Below are 19,880 nucleotides of genomic sequence, written 5' to 3' on the forward strand. Positions count from 1 at the left end.
GGCGGTAGGTGACAGGTAAAACTGAGAGGCGGGAGGGGTGTAGTAAAGAGCTGGGAAGTTGCTTGGTGAAAGTGATAAAAGGCTGCTGGAGAAGGGGGAAATCTGATGGGAGAAGATAGAAGACCGTGGAAGAAAGAGAAGGAGGAGCAGCATCACAGAGAGTTGACGGGCAGCTGAGGAGATAAGGTGAGAGAGGGAAACAGGAATGGGGAATCGTGAAGGGGGGAGGGGGGCAATTACCAAAAGTTGGAGAAATTGATGTTCATACCATCAGGATGAGGGCTACCCAGATGGAATACAAGGTGTTGCTCCTCCAACCTGAGTGTGGCCTCATCATGACAGTAGAGGAGGCCATGGACTGACATGTTGGAATGGGAATCGAAAGTAAAATTGAAATGGGTGGCTACCGGATATATATACCAAAATGGTGCTTGGCGAAGTGGTTTCCCTCAATGTCAGCAAAACGAAAGAGCTGGTCATTGACTTTAGGAAGCTGGGTTGGAGCACATGTGCTGAGATGGAGATGATTGAGAGTTTCAAGTTCCTCAGTATAAATATCACCAATAACATCCTGGTCCAGCCAAACATTTAATATGACCAAGAAAGCATACAGGCACTCTACTTCCTCAGAAAGCTAAGGAAATTTGGCTTGTTCCTTAAGACCCTCATCAACTTTTATAGATGCGCCACAGAAAGTATCCTATCTGAATGTACCACAGCTTGGAATGGGAACTGCTCTGCCCAAGACTGTGTATAAAAATTGCAGAGTTGTGAACCCAGCCTAGTCTATCACGACTAGCAGCCTCCCCTCCATGGCTGGAATCTGTCTATACTTCGCGATGCCTCAGGAAAGCAGCCAACACAAACACAGACCTCGCCTGAACTGAACAATCTTTCTTCTTCCCCGTCCATTGGGCAGACCAAAACTCGAGAACATGTCTCATCAAGCGCAAGAACAGCTGAACAGCTTCTATCCTGCTGTTATAAAATTCTTGAACATAGACTTCATCTGGGGTAAAGATGAACTCTTAACCTCTCATGGTCATTGCACTTCATTTATCTATCTGCACTGCACTTTCACTATAACTGTAACACTCTATTCCGCATTCTTTTATAGTTTTTCCTTTTATACTACCTTGACGTATTTATAGTATATATTTCAAGGTAGTATAAAAGGAAAAACTATAAAAGAATGCAGAATAGAGTGTTACAGTTACAGTGAAAGTGCAGTGTAGGTAGATAAATGAAGTGCAATGACCATGAGAGGTTAAGAGTTCATCTTTACCCCAGATGAAGTCTACCGAACCTACTGAAAGAAGCTGCAGAAGGTTGTAAATCTAGTCAGCTCCATCTTGGGTACCAGCTTACAAAGTATCCAGGACATATTTAGGAGGCAGTGTCTCAGAAAGGCAGCGTCCATTATTAAAGACCTCCAGCACCCAGGGCATGCCCTTTTCTCACTGTTACCATCAGGTAGGAGATACAGAAGCCTGAAGGCACACACTCAGGGATTTAGGAACAGCTTCTTTCCCGCTGCCATCCGATTCTTAAATGGACTTTGAAGCTTTGGACACTACCTCACTTTTTTAAAAAATATACAGTATTTCTGTTTTTGCATATTTAAAAAAAATAATCTATTCAATATACGTAATTGATTTACTTGTTTATTTATTATGTTTTATTTTATTTATTTTTCTCTCTCTCTCTCTCTCTGCTAGATTATGTATTGTATTGAACTGCTGCTGCTAAGTTAACAAATTTCACATCACATGCCAGTGATAATAAACCTGGTTCTGATTCTGATGAATGGCAGGCAAGCATAGGTTTTCAATGTATCTTGATACATGTGACAAGAATAAACCAATTACCAAAAGTGTGCCTCATAGTCACCTGAAAGAAAAGAACTTGCAGAACCACAAGTGAGTGCAAAGAAGTGGAATTATTCAGATTGCTTCCAAAAAGACTTGATAGATTAACTAGCTTCCCTGCATAATTTGTGATTCTATGAACATCTGATTCTCATTCCTCACTGCTTCCACTATCCACCTTTATTCCTTTTCCTCTGAGCTCTTTGCACTTCCTCTCTACAATTCAAAAGAAGGTTCGATATTGAAAGGATACAAGATCTGTATCTAATTTTCCATTTGCACTTAAGAGGCTACGCTTGGGAAGAGGAATGAGTGGAGAATTTTGATGTACAGAGCCAGAACAGATGGAGGACTATAACAGTATACAAAATTGAAATAATACTTACACAGGAAAAACAGAACATACTACCCAATTGGCTTACAAGGTGCATACACTTCCATCCTTCTTCATATAATCTTAATACATACCTTTCTAATCCAATGTCCCTGTGTGTTTTGAGTTTTTCCTTATGTAATTATGCTATTCAGTCCCAATGCTTAGTATTTGTGATTGTGAGGTCCACATTTGTGTCCATTGCCTGGGAATGGCTTCTCTGAATTTTATTCAAAGATTCAAAGTACATTTATTATCAAAGTGTATGCAGTATACAATCCTGAGATTCGTCTTCCCACAGACAGCCATGAAACAAAGAAAACCATAGAACCTATTTAAAGAAAAACATCAAACCCCCATGTGCAAAAAAAATCACGCATCCCGTAAAAAAAATTGGTGAAAAACACAGAATACAAATCACAATGACATCGAAAAAGTCCAAGCATATTCTGTTCAGCTCTGTTCAGTTCAATCCAACACCACTGTATACTGTTATATCTGCAGGCTGCAGCACTAGTCTGCCCTGATCAAATCACACAAAACAGCAACAAGAACGGGGCATCCGGAAACCAGAAACACATAATGAGAACTATAGAAACCAATCTACAAATTGCATCAATAAAACCTTGCCCAAGGCCCATGGACTCCGGAACCATCAAGCGAGAGAGAGATAGAGAGAGACCACTCGTACGAAGGCACCTTCCTCCGGGAGCAGTGAGCGAGATGGAAAGAGACAATGTTCACACCCAAGTAGATGGCAATGAACCTTCGCCCACCTTTCACTCTCATCCTCATTGACTTCAATCTTCCTCAACGATTTAATTGGCGGGATTGGTGAGAAAAGGCGTCGATCATGGGTTCGCACCCTGTCTCCAGGCTTCTTGGCTTCTAGGCAGCATGCTTTGTTTGAAACCTTGCTGAACTCCCTCAGAGACAGCAAAACGTCAGTTCGTTCAATCGGCCCGAAAACACACCACCAAAATGTAGTCATAGTAAACGAAGTGAAAGAAGTAGTTTCATGAACCATCTGCGTCTGAAGTTCATGATCATTAGTGATCATCTAATATTTGTGGCCTCTAAATTAGACCTTGATAAAAAAAAAATGCCTTATGTTCTTGTTGCATGTGTATGTTATCTTGTTTAACAATGATCATAAGAATAATCAATAATATTAGGATATTCGGGGGGGGGATGATTCTATGTGGAATCTAATGCATGTTTTACTTAACTTTCTGTAGTTTCACAAAGTTTTCTCATTATAAACCCTGAAGAAAGCTTCTGGATCGGGTGATTTTTGAGAAGGTGTTTAACTCACGTCTGAATGCCATACGTTTGAATGTCAGCAGCCAACCCCAGTAACATAGATTGCTGAGCCCTGGAAGTTAGGTCAGAATATGGCACATCAATCACATCTTTGTGATGCTCAAGCAAAACCATGCTTAGCATAGTTGCAGCATGAGCCCATGCCAGAGCCGAGGTGGCAAGAATGAGAGCAGGGTATGGTCAACATGAAACTGAAATGCTAATTGAAAAAACTCATGTAAACATGGAGAATGTACACACAAACATGGAGAAAGCTGGTGTAGAAGCTACATCGAGTGCGCTCAAGGAGGACTATGAAGTTGTGGCTGCTTTAGCAGAGGCAAAGGTGTATGAAGCAGCACTGACTTAAGACAGTGATGGTCATTTCTCTAGGAAGGTGACTGAAGAACCATCCATTGGTGCAAGTCCTCTAATATGACGTGATTGTTCAACATGTGATGAAATCAAACCAGCAGACAAAGATAGGAACCAGCTTTCTGCCATACTTCACACCAAATTTTTACCCAATACTCAAAGGTTCATATATTATTAAAGTATACAAACCTGAAATTCTTCTTCTCTGGGTAGCCATGAAACCAAGAAAGAAAAGAAAGGCAGCACGGTCATCAACTCCCAAATCCACCCCCTCCCCTCACAAAAGAACAAAAAAGGAACAGGCATGTCAAACCCCAAATTCCTCCTCACACACAAAAAAAGAACAAAAATGGAACGGGTAAATCAACCCCCACCCACACAAAAAAAACGAGGAAGACTGGGTGAAAAACACATAATATAAAAAACAATAAGACTTTTCAAAAATCTATGGTCCAAGTCCACATCCAAAACACAGAAAACCTGGGCAACGCTCTCTGGGCAGAGCAACAGGTTCTCCCCGCTCCAGTTGTGTAGCAGAGCAATCAAAAAGTAGGCACCCTCCGGACTCGTCTCGATGCTCCTATCTCCCTCGTTGCTTTACTTAGTGCATAGCAGAGCCTTTAATCAGTGAAATGGAGTCAACATTGGATTGTGCCCTGTCCCACAGAATGCCCACCATGATGTTCATGTACGTTGCCTGTCTCCTGGAATTCTCTTGGAGACTGCAGAATGTCGAAGCACCCAAACAATCTATAAACTTCCGCATCTGGCTCAATGCTTCAATCTCCCTTGTCACTTTAATCGGCGAAATGGGGTCGAACATCAGCTCACGCACCATCCTGCAGCCTGCCCGCCATGAGGTTTGTGCACACTGCTTCAGTCACCTGGAATCCTCTCCAAACAGCAAATCACAGGCTTTAACAGTTCCAGAATCACATGCAAGACAAAAAACAAATGTAAAGGACATAAAAGAAATGAAATATATGGTTTCATGATCTATCCAGAAGATGGTGACTGAAGGAGCATTGTACACAGGAGCCATCTTGACCGGAAGTCTGAACTTGCATCCTCTGCTTCAAATTCAAGCTCAAAGAAAGATGAACCCTCATTTAGGTACAAGTTGAAAAGTTCCCCAAATCACCCAACTTGGGAACACAGTGGGGTTCACCACTTGATAAGAGCACACAAGGACTCAACAGTGCCCCAAGTGCATCAGTGGCTCACCTTTCAGCAGAACCAACTGAACAGCCTTCAATAGCTGCACCAAGCTGTGGTGATAAATCACCATTGGACAATAGTTTGAGTAAGATGCTGAGACTGACCAGAGAAACCCTGGTGTAGAGTCAGTCTAAAAGTGGACTCCAAGAGAGTCATCTGGAGAGTGGTGGAGAATCTGGGGAGGGTAGCAAGGAGAACTAGATGAGCAGTAATAATATGATACAATATACCCTCCTGCTGAAAGGTCTTGACCTGAAACGTTGACTGTACTTTTTTCCATAGATGCTGCCTGGCCTACTGAGTTCCTGCAGCATTATCTATGTGTTGCTTGCATTTCCAACATCTGCAGATTTTCTCTTGTTTGTGACAATATATTGCAGAACACAGATGGACATATGGTCTCCAGAAACTGAGTCAAGAACCTATTGACATATTGGTAGAATTAGACCCAGATACAGCTGTAAATTCAGAGCCAGCACCTTGGGCTACTGGTTCTAGCTCACCTACAGCAGAGCACGGTGGGGATCCAGCTGAGCATCCAGATGTGACTATCTCTCTGCACACTAAAGAGGTGTTCTGGAATATCAGAAGTACTAAAGAGGTGTTCTGGAATATCAGAAGTTACCGGAAGCAGAGCTGGTGGATTTGTCATGAAGGCAATAGGAGGGGAGGTCTGCTTACCTCGCCAACTCTCATTGACTGTGACCATATTCCCAATAACTGGGATGAAATCCCAACTCCTGAAGTGGCACACAGCTGTTAACATCTTAAGGACATAGCTGACAAGATCCTCCCATTCAACACTTCTGCTGAGATTCTCCTTTTGCTTGACAAAGGCACCATCAGTGCACATAAGGTACGTGAAGAGCGCAATGCTTGTCATGGTGCACCTTATGCCTAATGACTGGACCTGGGTTGGGTCAGAATGGGGGAAGTATGCCTTGATGGTGCTCATCAGCCCACTGTCATTGCATTTAAGACTAATGTCCTGAAAAATGGGCACCCAAAGCATTTCAGACCCTGTGGGAGTAGTATCAATATGAAAGTGAAGATTATAGGAGTAGCCAAAGACAGCCTCTGCTGTGGTTGGTATATCTGTAAGCAACCCCTCAGCGCAGAGCAACTGAATTGGGAAAAGGTTAGAATCCTTCTTGTTTAAACACGGGTGAATTCAGCGTACGTGCAGTGCATCAGGACGCAGGAACCTCTTCCTATCCAAAATTACCTTCATGAACTCTGTTGACTTTGAGGAGATACAGCAAGTTGGAGGACGTATTAAGAAGGCACAACTCACTTCAGAGGGATCTCACCCATTCGTTAACCCTGTCAACAGTCTGCTCATCAGACATTACCATGAGAAAGTATATCATTAGGGATGACATTCTTGAAGTGGAAGCAGTTAGACTGTCCAGTAAGAGTGCTTCAAGACTAGTCTGTGAGACTGTCCATTCTTTTGCCAGATGTAATGAAATGATCATTTGACTTTTAGTTTCTGTAGTTAACTTTGACATTGTGGATATCAGGCAGGGAGTGTTCTGCCTCTATAGGCGCTGTTCATTTTGTATGCAGTTTGTCTTTTACAAAGATCACTTCCTGTTTGCAAGATGGTTTTTTTAACATCATTTCCTGCGAGTGTTAATTCGGATTTCAATTTGAAGCACGCACTGGAGAAAGACATCTATCTCTATCCACTCAGCAGTTTCACAAAGTTTTCTCATTAAAAATCCTGAGGAAATCTTCCGGCTTGGGTGATTTTTTTCAGAAGGTGTTTAATTCCCTGGCTAGCTTTGTACATAACACACTGCAAGGGCAGTAGAGTTACCCTGTGGGATTTTTTTTTGGGGGAAAAGTGTTCCAGTTTAGTTGATATTTTATGGTAGATATAACCTCCTAGTTCTGTCATCATCCCAGTAAAACTTTATGTCACTTTACAAGTGCTGTTTTTTTCTTGTAGTATGGATATCAGAAATGTTTGCAGCACTCTGTGGATGTGGTTGAACAAGGTTCAAGTCAAGTTTAATGCCCTGTGCATAAATACAGTCAGCTACAGCTACACTGAAAAACTTGCTTGTTGTGGTATCAAGGCGACTCACAGAATATAAATTATATGTAAATTACACAAGGCAAAGACTTCCAGATAGGATTTTTTGTACAAAATTCTTATCAGAGACAATTTATGATATTATAAAAGGCGGTCGGTAGTGTCTTGTTGAGGTTGGAGAGTTATGAAGGTCAGTTCAAGAACCTGATGATTATAGGAAAGTAGCTATTCTTGAAACTGGTGGTGTGGTACACTCCAGGCTTCTCCACCTGATGACAACAGCAAGAAGGCAGCATGACCCAGATGGTGGCAATCCCACACAAATTTAATAGATCATATCTACTATTCAAATATAATCAGATTGGATTGAATCTGTTTTGTTTTCTTTTTACAGATTTACTCATACCCATTACTTTAAGTGACTGTTAAATATGTATTCTCAGGTCCCTCTATTTCCCGAGCCAACTAAGCAACATATGGCACATTTCTCTTTTCGTAAATGTATAACAATACCCTTCGCAATGGACTGAAGTTCAAATGTGCCATTTAACTATATTGCATGCTCTTCTATTTTTGCACGCCTTCTTATATTAAATTGTAGCTCCTCTCTATATAAGCTACCTCCCAATTTATGTTCGCAAGTGTTCAAATTATATTTCCAAAACCCGAAATCAAAATTGTTTATGTAGATAGTGACACAAACACTGAATCTTCAGTCAATCTGTAAAAGACCCCTTGGAGAGGACAGCATTGGAATCAATAGGTGACTTTAACATGCTGTTGCTGTTGGCAGACCATGATGACAAAACAACTGATGCAAATCTATAGTGCCCTACCAAACACCCATCCACCCATATCCCTCAACCAGCTACATTTTCAACCATTTACTTGCCATCATGGTCTTTCTCAACCACTTTGCCTTGGAGGAACCCTTGAAATAATTTTCAGGTCTCAGGGGACCCCTGTGTAAAAATTATTATATCTGCAGCTCACTGTATGTTAGTATTTTTAGCCAAACTTTCTTGAAAAAAAACAGGCAGTTAAGCTTAGCTTACCTTTCTTGAAATTAATCTCTTTCTTTCCCTTTCATAAATTTTAAAAACTCATAAGTCAAACATAATAAATTTCTGTTAAATAACTAGCTTAAACCAAAATGGGATTTATTTTTTCTAAAGGTAGGGTCATAAATTAAATAATGGTTATAAATTGATTTTAATTGATGCTATTTACAATATGAAAATTTATTGAAAATTTGAATAGTAAAGTTAATAAAACTGTAAGTCAAAGCAATATGAATAAAAATTTAGCCTAAGACACAACTTTATACAAGACTTTGAAAAAACAGTTCGTTACTAAGTGACATGATCAGGCTCAAATATAGACCAGCATGTGAAGCCTGTGCTTGTTTTTTGCTGGACAAGTCAGTTGGCGGCACGTCAGGGGAAATTGGGGGAGTTAATTCGGGAAGGAGAAGCTAATGTCACATCCAAGTTGGGCGAGTCCATTCAATGCTCAGAAAATGCACTTCGCGCTCAACTGCCTACCATCCTCCTCTCCGTGCAATACAACACTCACCAATTATCAACGGTTTCCCCTATCTTGCATCAAAAACTGAGAATGGACTCAACCAAATAAACATGGTCCCACTGCACACTGCCAGACTGGCTGAGAGACCTCTAACAAGATTGCAAAACGGGGCTGCTCGGTCACTGCCTACCACTGCAAGTGCTAGCATCGCACAAAGTTCAAAAAACAATGTTTTTCTTTTTAATCATGATCTCTCGTGGAAACCTAGGGTTCTGCAGAACCCCAGTTGAGAAACCCTGGTCTAGGAGAAGGAAGACTTTGATACTTAACCGACAGCCTAGTAGTCTCTGCAGTAATTGCAACTTGCTGTGCAATTGTGGAACGTCCCCCGACCTAAAGAATGGAATCAGTTTGTGCACACCGATCGTCACTATAAACCTACGTAGCACAGGCGGGAAGAAAAGTCCTACAGCGATGGAGTTCCCTCCTGATCTTCACAAGCAAAGATCCAGCCATCCATAAAATAATGCATCTTTTTTCTTTTTCTAAATTATTCCTAAGTGCCACATACACCCTCCCTCACTATATATTTGTGCACATGTATCAAAGTCCCCATAATAATCCAGTTCTGAAGAACAATATTTCTTAGCATTTCAGACACTCACCAGATCTTGTGCAAGGCCTGAAGCTTTATTAGTTTTATCAATGAGGATGTACTTCCTCCGCAATGCAGCCTCAATGTCCTGTTCCTGTTGCCTTGGGATAATAAAGGGAAAGGTTGTTTTTGAAAACGAACTGAATTATGGAAAAGGCTCACAGTCTAATATTTATTCATGCAGCTTCTTTTGCTACCTTTTCCTTATCTGAACTGTAAAAATCAATAGGGATGTAGACAGCAGTAAGGCTGAGGTCTGGGAGGAAGAGGTGAGAAGGTTGGGGGTTGGGATAGATTAGAACAGGCACAAAAATAAATACATTTGGTGGGTCAGTGCAGAGGGAGTTTGACTTTACATTGTATCTTTGGTGCACCTGCAGAGAAAATGATTTTTTTTTCAGGTAGTGTGGAGGAAAATTTGTTATATATCTGAGCACTCTGTAACTGATTTAGGAACATTTATACAAGAGCATAGAGAGCTTTGTTCTGTTACCTAACCGCAATGCAACTTGTCTGCATGTACAGTATTTTATGGAGTAGGATGGAGACAGCTTCACTGTGTTGTAGATACCCTCCACCTTTATTAGGACGGTGTTAATTTAGTGGAACTTTTCCACTGTCGCTTCCCTAGGACTGTTTTATATGTAGGGAATCATCACAACTTAATGAGCATGTAATTATTTAAGATAAGAATATACATCAATACTTACTGCAAAATAATCTTGAATTGCGCAAAGGACTCACGGAGTTGCCTGACATTTGTAATCTTTTGTTTTAGAGAAAGAATTATAATGTCAGTGTTGGCATAATCAGCATAAACAATTATTCCATTTTCTCTTTAAGGTTATAACTTCAATCTCTGTGACAGATTTTTTTCTTAAAGAAACTAAATTCAGATTTTTTGAACTGCTTTCATGGATCTATTATATGTCCTTACCTATATAGTCAGATTCTTATTGGAAAATTGTGGCATCTTCTCAGCTTCAGCATTAATGGCCAATACAGTACTCTCAGCAATTCTTAAGAGCAGTTTACTACCCAATTTTTCGTTATGTTACAAGATGGCTCAATATTAGTTTTGAAATTGAAAATACTGGATCATAAGTTCTGGCAGTACATGTCATCTTGTTTTCAACTAAACATGGATTAAAGAACAAGCTGATGAGATATATTATTGTACTCAAAGGAGACTGGCCTAGTTCAGACCAGTTTAGGTGGACAGGAGTAACACATCAAGTGAGTTGAATATGTAAAATACCCTCCATGCTTAGCTTACTTGATAATTCAAGACAGCAATATTCCTAATGGCTGAGAACGTACTTGCCAGATTGTAGCAGACATTAAAACCTCCAGGAAGACCTGTTCTCACATTAACTATGATGATGAAATTAAGAAATGCCCTTAGTTCATTTGTGGCTAAATCATTTCCAGATTTCTGCCAGACACATATCTAGGATCTCCCAGTTAAAGGCAGGCATAATTACTAGTTTTGGTAGACAATTTTTCAAATTTGAATGTGCTGCATGAGGTGGAATGAAATGTAAGGGGGCTTGTATCCCTGGTCAGTTAAGTGTTTGGGATGGGAGGGGATGATGTATCACATTGCTATACTGCGGTACATACATAGCATCAGTGCTACAGATCAACCAGGATTCAAAAGATCAACAAAGTGTTATTTCTTACAGAAACATCTGCATGATGCTAAGCTCGGGCACATCATCAGTGATTCTTCCACTGAGCAACCTCAAAAAAATGTGTGTGCGTTCCAAATGCACTGCAAGTGCAATGACAATGTCCTTTCATTATCAAACCTCTCGAATCTGCATGAACCTTCAAAAATGTTTAAGTTGTGGTTGTAAGGAAAATATAGATAGTCCTTCAAACATTACAAACAACACGTGTAAGATGACAAATCAATAAAATACAAAAATTGTACAGATTCAGTTTCAGACTTAGATTTATTTATCACATGCACATCGAAACATACAGTGAAATGCATTGTTTGTATTCGCAACCAACAAATCCAAGGATATGGTAGGGGCCAGCCTGTAAGTGTTGCCACACTTCAGGAGCAAACAAAAATTTTATGACGACTAGATATTACTGATGAACTGAATGGCATGCTGAAGATGTACTTTGGATGTCTATATAGATTTGGATACACCCTTCAGCCAATGTTCAAGATTCTGAAGAATGAGTGTAGTGTTCTCCATTCTGGACAGTATCAGCAGCAAATATTAGGGCCGCAGAATGAAGATGGCACCAGAATGATCATTTAGGATTGATTCTGAGAAGGTGATAAAGATGAAACCCAGAACGTGACATCAGTTGTTCACAGTGATGCCTAAGTAAAGTATTTTCATGTAGAGAGAGATGCAAAAATAATGGTGACTCTCAAACCAACATAACATAACCATATAAATTAGGCAGTAACTAAATGAGTATTTTCTTATTGGTCTCCCATCAATTCTCATCTTCCTACTTATTAATAATCAACTCAAAAGGTGAGTTGAAACCCTCACAACCAAGAATGGACAACTAGGAAAAATGGCGCAAATTTATGTGATTCAACTGAACAATAAAAATTAGACAACATGGATTTTCCTCAACATAGGTTGGTATAACTACAAAGATTTAGCCTTCATTTTCCTATGCTCCTATTATGTACAAATATTACGACGGAACAGAAATACAAGCAAGTTATTACTGTCATGGTTAAGTTACCGTTGAATGATGGACATATTGGTACTCAGATGACCATTTTATATCCTCTCGTGGAGGGGCAGAATTAAAATAAAAAGAGAAAACAACAGTTTGTGTACTGAGAACACAGGTGTGAGGATGCAAATCGATAATGGGAGAGAAAGTTGAGTGCTTTGAATGGAATTTTTGAATTCCATTCCATTTTGTTATAAGTCTCATATCAGTGTAGGTCAGTGGATATTGTATACATTGAATATACAATTTGACAAGGTCCCAAAAGAGTAAATTACCTCTTGTCTATGCTATTCATTATAACTCCCTAAACTCTAGCAGATTTATCAAACATGTTTTCCTTTATCAAAATGTATGCTTACTCTACCCAATTCTATCATTATTTTAAATAAATATTATTTTTAAAATATTAGCTTTATTTATCACATATACATTGAAATATAGTGAAATGTGTTGTTTACGTCAAGTCAAATCAGCAATGATAGTGTTGAGTAGCCCACAAGTGTCGTCATGTTTCTACGCCAGCATAGCATGCTCACAACTCACTAACCCTAAGTAAACGTCTTTGTAGTATGGGAGGAAACCCATGCGATCACAGGCAGAATGTACAAACTCCTTACAAACAGGTAGGAAACGACTCCCAAACTTACCTTTGGTTGTTGTAATGTGTTGTGCCATCCACTATGCTACCATATTTTCCAATGCCCTGTTAATACTACCTTCATAAATTATTCCAGCATTTTCTCTATCATTGGTGTCAAGCAAATTGGTCTATAATTCTCAGTTTTTTTAGTGAACCTATCCTTGCTAACTAACTCTCACACCACCACGCCTCCCCCATCTATGGAAACAAATGTAGAATCAATGGAGTTTCGGAAAATGGCAACTATAGGCACTCCTTTCTGAACCCTGGGATGGTGATCATGGGATTCTAGGAATTTATCAGCTTTCAGTCTCATTAATTTCAGCAATACTTTTATTTTCTCAACTCACGCTAATATTTTCAAGTCATCATTGACTCTAATCCTGTTGGCCTTTACCATCTCCTCTGAAGAAGACTACACAGAAGAACTGCTAAAAGTAGACATGAAATGCTTCTTTGACTTCTCTGCCACTTTATTTTTCCCTGATAGAACTTTTTTAAGCCTCAGTAAGTTAGGGGTCCACATAAACTTTAGCTAACTTACGTTTTACAAATCTATTGAAGATTTTAGAATTTGCTTTCTGTTTCTCACTGATTACTTCTGTATTCAACTTTTCCTTTACTTATTAATACTTTTGACCCTCCTTCACTGAATCCTGAAATGTTCCCAATCCACAGGTTTATTGTTATACTGGTAATATTAGATACCTTTTCCTTTGACCTAATACCCAAAATGTTAACTGCTTATTCCTCCCATAGATGCTGCCTGACTTGCTGAGTTCCTCCAGTATTTTTTGTGTCACAAAGATTTCTAGCATATGCAGGACTACTGTGTTTACCATCCCACACTTCTCAAGATAGCCAGGGCTGGTCTATTTTTCCTAGTTCCTCTTTGCTTTAATTAACGCTTGTTATTCAATTCACCAGGCTAATGTTCTAACAGAGAAAAAACTTATCTTTCTCCAGTGCTGATGCCATTACCATAATGAATCGAAACCCATTCATTCACACTACTCATTGAGCCATATATTCAACTCTTTGATCTCATCGATTTGATTTTAACACATACTGCTCAGGTAAGGATAATAGCCTTTGTTGTTCTGCTTTCCAATATATCAATCTAATCTCTCATCAATAAAACACCATCTTTGATAATACCTGATTGTTAGCCCAGATCTTGTATTCACAATTGTCTGACTTACAGACAAGACTGCTATCCTTAAGCAACAGCAATACACAAAGTCCAGTGTATATCATTTAAGTGGGTAAATTAACTACAGAAAGCAAGCATTTCATTTGTAACAGAGCTTGTGATGGAGAATCAATGCTTGTCGTAGCCATATCTGTGACTCCTCAACAGTACTGCCATATCTTCTAGGTAAAAATTTTTATAAGTTTTCAGTCACTCACATTAATTTCTTCTATTGTTCCATCTAAGTACCTACAGACTTGAGTTTTGATGTCTTGAACCTGATTTACAGTTAAAGTTTCATAGCTGACTTGTCGACGGTTAGCCTATTTAGGAAAGAAGAAGATATCACTTGACAATCTGAGGAATTAAATGAATACTTAATTTAATAACTAGAAAAAAGGCTAGGGTATGGCAATATTCTGTAGCCAGAGCTAATTGTGAGAATAGATCATTCAATATTCAGAGATACAGTATATTTCAAGAATATATTACTTAATAATTCCTAAGAATATCTGTATCATAGATTCCCAAACAGAATACACACAATATACCTGTATAATTTGACATTCAGAGATAATCACAATGAGGAAGCAGCTGATGTCAAGCTAATATATCCATTGCTTTTCAGAGAAAGTTTCTAGAATATATTACTCAATATCTACAGAGAATTGCAGGAATATTATCTATAGATATCCAGACAGCTTTACAAAGGTACATTATTTTATAACAAGAGGTGTATTACAAAAATGTATAACTGGGCATCCAAAGAAAATTATTCTCCAAAGTAAAATCTACAATAAATGCTGGAAAAATAGAATATCTAGAGAACATTGATTGAGTATATCATACAAAATCAAGACAATTTCTTGAGGAATTTTGAAAATCACTCAATAGCTACATGGGCCAGAACAGCATGTTATCCTGCTGCATCTCTAAATAAAATAAAATATTTCAGAAGTACACGTCTAGTTATTCAAAGGGATTTTACATGAATGCATCACTTAAGTGTTCAAGCAGTAAATGGAAATATCAGTACTGAATATCCAAACGTAACACTGAAATGATTGGAAAATATTGATGCAAAATGATATCACATAGTTGCAGATGTCTGTGTTCCTATGAACAGCATAATAAACAGATAGAAAGCACTATATACAAATTCTGGAGGAACTCAGCAGGCCAGGCAGCATCTATGGAAAAGAGTACAGTTGAGGTTTCAGACCGTACTGTCAAAGGTCTTGGCTCAAAACGTCAACTGTTCTCTTTTCCATAGATGCTGCCTGGCCTGCTGAGTTCCTCCAGCATTTTGTGTGCATTGTTTGGATTTCCAGCAGATTTTCTCCTGTTTGAGATAGAAAGCACTCTACAGCCAGGTATTATTAACTTGAAAAATCATACTTTCAATCATGTTCAAAATTAATCATACTTTCAGTTTCTTAACTAATTTTTATGCTATCAAAAATGATGCAAATATTTGAAGGAGGTAATGTGAAATATCTCACCAGTATATTATACATAGCCAGCTCATCCTGAAGCACCTGGATGTCATGCTGAAGTTTCTGAATTAGTTTCTGGGATAAAGAAACATAACTTAAATAAGGATGGGATATTAACTTTCTAAAGATCATTAGCTCTCTCTTTATCATTTATTGATAAAATTGCTTTTTGTGTCACATTCATTTTTCACAAGGGACCAGATACTTATGGATAGAAAAGTTGAAGACAAGGTTGAATGCGAAGAATAGCTAAAAATTTAGCATGTGGAAGTCTTGCTAAATTTAGTGCCAAGACAAAGTATTTTTTCATTCTGTTTCCAACCCAACAGCCAGTCAGACTAACCAGGCAAGAAATTCAGTGGTGCATTGGAGCAGCAGTAACTTGAACTGTACTGTTTGCTGCAGTGTCTTAGCACATTAAAAATACATGCCTGTGATGTCAAATGTATAATAGTATTCAACAAAAAGTGCCATTTGAAAAGTCCCTATAATTACAGAGGCCAGTGTATGCCCCTGTAAGCAATTGAGAGAGAGAAAAAAAAACAGAAGAGTTGCTGTACAAGAAACTGAGGTACTTACATGGAAAAAAGGTGGGAGTTGGTCCTGAATACTGCACATTCAAAATTGTGAGGGATAGGGGGTAGTCAGAAGATCCAGGGGCAAAGGTTATGTGAACATATCATGGAATAAAAAATGGTTTTAGAAGTTTGGAGATAGTAGGGGAGTGTGAAAGGGTTGGGGTTATTGGCATTTTATAGGACAGAATGAGGGGGAGGGATTGTAAAGACATGAATGGAATGGGGAAATTGATAGATTGGATGCAGCAAAGGAGGCTTGCGGTAGAATATTGCAGGCATAAAGCAAGAGAGGTTGGCAGATTGGCAGAGGTTGGATGAACTGGGCCAGAGAAAAATCAAACTATAGGAGAGGGTCAGAATACCATGGAGCAGAAGATGGATTTGGAACATGAATAAGGGAGTGTGGCAGATTGTGGGTAAAGCTTAAGGAGATCATAGATAGGGAGAGTAACAGAAATTATGCGCAGAAAAGATAAGAAAACTAGTTGAAAAAGTTAGGTTCTTGCAGCAGAAGGGAGTCAGATCAAGGTGAGAAAAGGTTTAAGAAAGGTAGAAGAGGGTTTGGCGAACTGGAGTGGTTTTGAGGAACATGATGTAGGAGGTGAATCAAAAGATATATGAAAGAAGGAGTTAGAAGAGAGAAGTAAAGAGCATAATCTGCAGATTTTAGGGGCTTTCAAGGAGAACCAGGAGAAATACGGAAGGATCATTGGAGGAGCCAATTTACAAAGCACTCACATTCTGTCTCACAAATACATTGTGGAACTTAATTGAAATGTTATGACAAAAAAACCTATCTTGAAAAATACAGGTATGCACATGGACAATAGCCTATAAAAAGTAGCCTTCCACCATCTATTGATGCACCAGGAATCTAACTTCCATACCAGGAATTTCATTACACATTCTAAGAAATGCATTATAATAGCAGGTTCTGTACTTTGTATGAGATAATAAAACAAGGTCTTTTGATTCTTGGGTCCTGATAGTAGACTAAAGTTCCAGTAAGACTACTTGAAAAACAGCAGATAACTATTTCTAGATCATAACTATGATTTTCCTTCAATTATTATCACAAATAGACACATTTATCCATCTACTATTTGTGATGGGTAAAAGAATAAATTGCCAAGCTAATGATAGAGACTGTTTTTCAAAAATGAACAACCTAATGTTCTTGGAAACTTTCTAAAAGATGTAAGAGTGTGATGAAAGCTAATGATAAATGTTGAGTGCCTGTTGGATAACATATTAAATTCTACGGCTTAGGTTAACTGGGCTGTTTATAAATAAATGCGCTAAGTTTCAGTTTTCAAGAAGAGAATTTTACAACACAGAAGCAGGCCCGACAGCCCACCAATTCCCTGCCAACCCCTTTCCCATTTACACTTTATTCAGAATCAGACTACATAAGTTGTCCTGATGGGACCTGATACACATCACCTTGATGGTCAACTCAGACTTACAAACATGAGTCTTAACTGATCATCAAGCATCCATTTATACTAATCCTATACCAGTCCCATTGTATGTTATTCTCCCTATTTATTTATCAAGTTACGTGTGCTCATCGTCTGTGCAGGGCAGTTGGCCGGGGTCTTCACAGACACTTTTAACCTGTCCCTGGCCCAGGCAGTTGTCCCCATAAGCTTTAAGATCGCCACCATTGTGCCAGTGTCGAAGCATTCCACTGCCACGGGCCAGAATGACTTCCACCCAGTTGCACTCACCCCCATCATTGCAAAGTGCTTTGAGAGACCAGTTCTATCACATCCGAAATTCTGTCTGCCCTCTACCTTGGACCCCCATCAACTTGCATATCGCACCAACAGGTCAACAGAGGACACCATCTCTACGGCACTTCACTCTGCCCTGACCCACCTGGACAGCCCCAACTCTTACGTCAGAATGCTGTACATTGACTTTAGTTCGGCATTCAATACTGTGATCCCCTCCAAGCTGATCGCCAAACTTCGCCTGCTTGGTATCAGCTCATCCCTCTGCAATTGGACCTTGGACTTTCTAACTAAAAGACCCTAATCAGTTAAGTTAGACAACCTCTCCTCCTCCACTCTCCCCCTGAATACCGGCGTGCCTCAAGGCTGTGTGCTGAGCCTTCTTCTGTACTCCCTTTTCACCTGTGACTGCGTTCCTGTACATGGTTCTAACTCCATAATCAAGTTCGCAGACGACACCATGATGGTTGGCCTGATCGGAGGGGATGACGAGATGACCTACAGGGACAAGGTCTAGCACCCGGCTGCGTGGTGTGCTGACAACAACCTGGCCCTTAACACCCAGAAGACCAAGGAGATCATTGTGGACTTCAGACATGTTAGGAGCCACACTCACGTCCCCATCTACATCAACAGAGCTGTAGTGGAGCGTGTATCAAGCTTCAAATTCCTTGGTGGTCTCATTTTCGAGGATCTCACCTGGTCCCTGAACTCCTCCATCCTGATCAAAAAGGCGCAACAGCACCTTTATTTCCTGCAGAGCATCAAGAAAGCTCACCTCTGTCCCAGGATACTGACAGACTTTTACTGCTGTACCATTGAGAGCATACTCACCAATTGCATCTCAGTGTGGTATGGCAATTGTCCCGTATTGGACCACAAAACACTTAAACGTGTGGTGAAAACTGCCCAGCGGATTATCGGCACCCAATTGCTCACCATTGAGAACATCTACCATAAATGCTGCCTGGGCAGGGCGAAAAGCATTATCAAGGATGCATCTCACCCTAACCATGGACTTTTTACTCTCCTCCCATCTGGTAGGCGCTACAGGAGCCTCCGCTCCTGCACCAGCAGGCACAGGAAGAGCTTCTTTCCTGAGGCTGTGACCCTGCTGAACCTCACATCACAGCGCTAAGCAGTATTGCACTCATATTGTACTGTCTCAGTACTTTTATATTTGTGTGCTGTAGCACTTACTTTTTATTTGCAGTTATTTTGTAAGTAACACTATTCTTTGCATTTCTGGTCAGATGCTAACCGCATTTCATTGGCTTTGTGTCTGTACTCGGCACAATGACAATAAAGTTGAATCTAATCTAATCTAAAACATAGAACATAGAAAACCTACAGCACAATACAGGTTCCTCGGCCCACAAGGCTGTGCTGAACATGTACTTACTTTAGAAATTACCCAGGGTTACATATAGCCCTCTATTTTTCTAAGCCCCATGTACCTATTCAGGAGTCTCTTAAAAGACCCTATCGTATCCACCTCCACCACCATTGCTGGCAGCCTATTCCACGCACTTACCACTCTCTGCGTAAAAAACCTACACCTGACATCTCCTCTGTACCTACTTCCAAGCACCTTAAAACTGTGACCTCTCATGTTAGCCATTTGAGCCCTGGAAAAAAGCCTCTGACTATCCACATGATCAATGCCTCTCATCATCTTATACACCTCTATCAGGTCACCTCTCATTCTCCATTGCTCCAAGGAGAAAAGGCCGAGTTCACTCAACCTATTCTCATAAGGCATGCTCCCCAATCCAGGCAACATCCTTGTAAATATCCTCTGCATCATTTCTATAGTTTCCATATCCTTCTTGTAGTGATGTGACTAGAACTGAGCACAGTACTCCAAGAGGGGTCTGACCTGGGTCCTGTATAGCTGTAACATTACCTCTTGGCTTTTAAACTCAATCCCACGGTTGATGAAGGCCAGTGCATCATCTGCCTTCTTGACCACAGGTTGACCATACAGTCAACCTGTGCAACAGCTTTGAGTGTCCTATGAACTCGTACCCCAAGATCCCTCTGATCCTCCATACTGCCAAAAATCTTACCATTAATACTATATTCTGCCATCATATTTGACCTACTAAAATGAACCACTTCACACTTATCAGGGTTGAACTCCACCTGCTACTCCTCAGCC

General features: G+C 39.8%; 1 protein-coding gene and 1 long non-coding RNA gene across 4 annotated transcripts in view; one reads left to right on the plus strand and one right to left on the minus strand.

Moving 5' to 3' along the window:
- Positions 1 to 11,240, plus strand: part of LOC134351125 (uncharacterized) — a 35,197-nt gene extending 23,957 nt beyond the window's left edge. Inside the window, exon 4 of one of the 2 annotated variants that reach the window (XR_010019077.1) lies at positions 11,045 to 11,240. This is a non-coding gene — a long non-coding RNA (uncharacterized LOC134351125). Of the gene's footprint in view, positions 1 to 3,479; positions 4,374 to 11,044 lie in introns of those variants that run through there. The other variant, XR_010019079.1, reaches the window with a different exon arrangement.
- kif9 (kinesin family member 9) overlaps positions 1 to 19,880 on the minus strand; it is a 103,194-nt gene that overhangs the window by 19,812 nt on the left and 63,502 nt on the right. For both annotated transcript variants that reach the window (XM_063057188.1, XM_063057198.1), the window contains 4 exons: positions 15,412 to 15,480; positions 14,128 to 14,232; positions 10,070 to 10,125; positions 9,370 to 9,460 (listed from right to left, as the gene is read on the minus strand). In XM_063057188.1, the coding sequence (XP_062913258.1) occupies positions 9,370 to 9,460; positions 10,070 to 10,125; positions 14,128 to 14,232; positions 15,412 to 15,480 (321 nt within the window). The remainder of the gene's footprint in view (positions 1 to 9,369; positions 9,461 to 10,069; positions 10,126 to 14,127; positions 14,233 to 15,411; positions 15,481 to 19,880) is intronic.

This window comes from Mobula hypostoma, chromosome 1 (assembly GCF_963921235.1).
Source record: "Mobula hypostoma chromosome 1, sMobHyp1.1, whole genome shotgun sequence".
NCBI lineage: Eukaryota > Metazoa > Chordata > Chondrichthyes > Myliobatiformes > Myliobatidae > Mobula > Mobula hypostoma.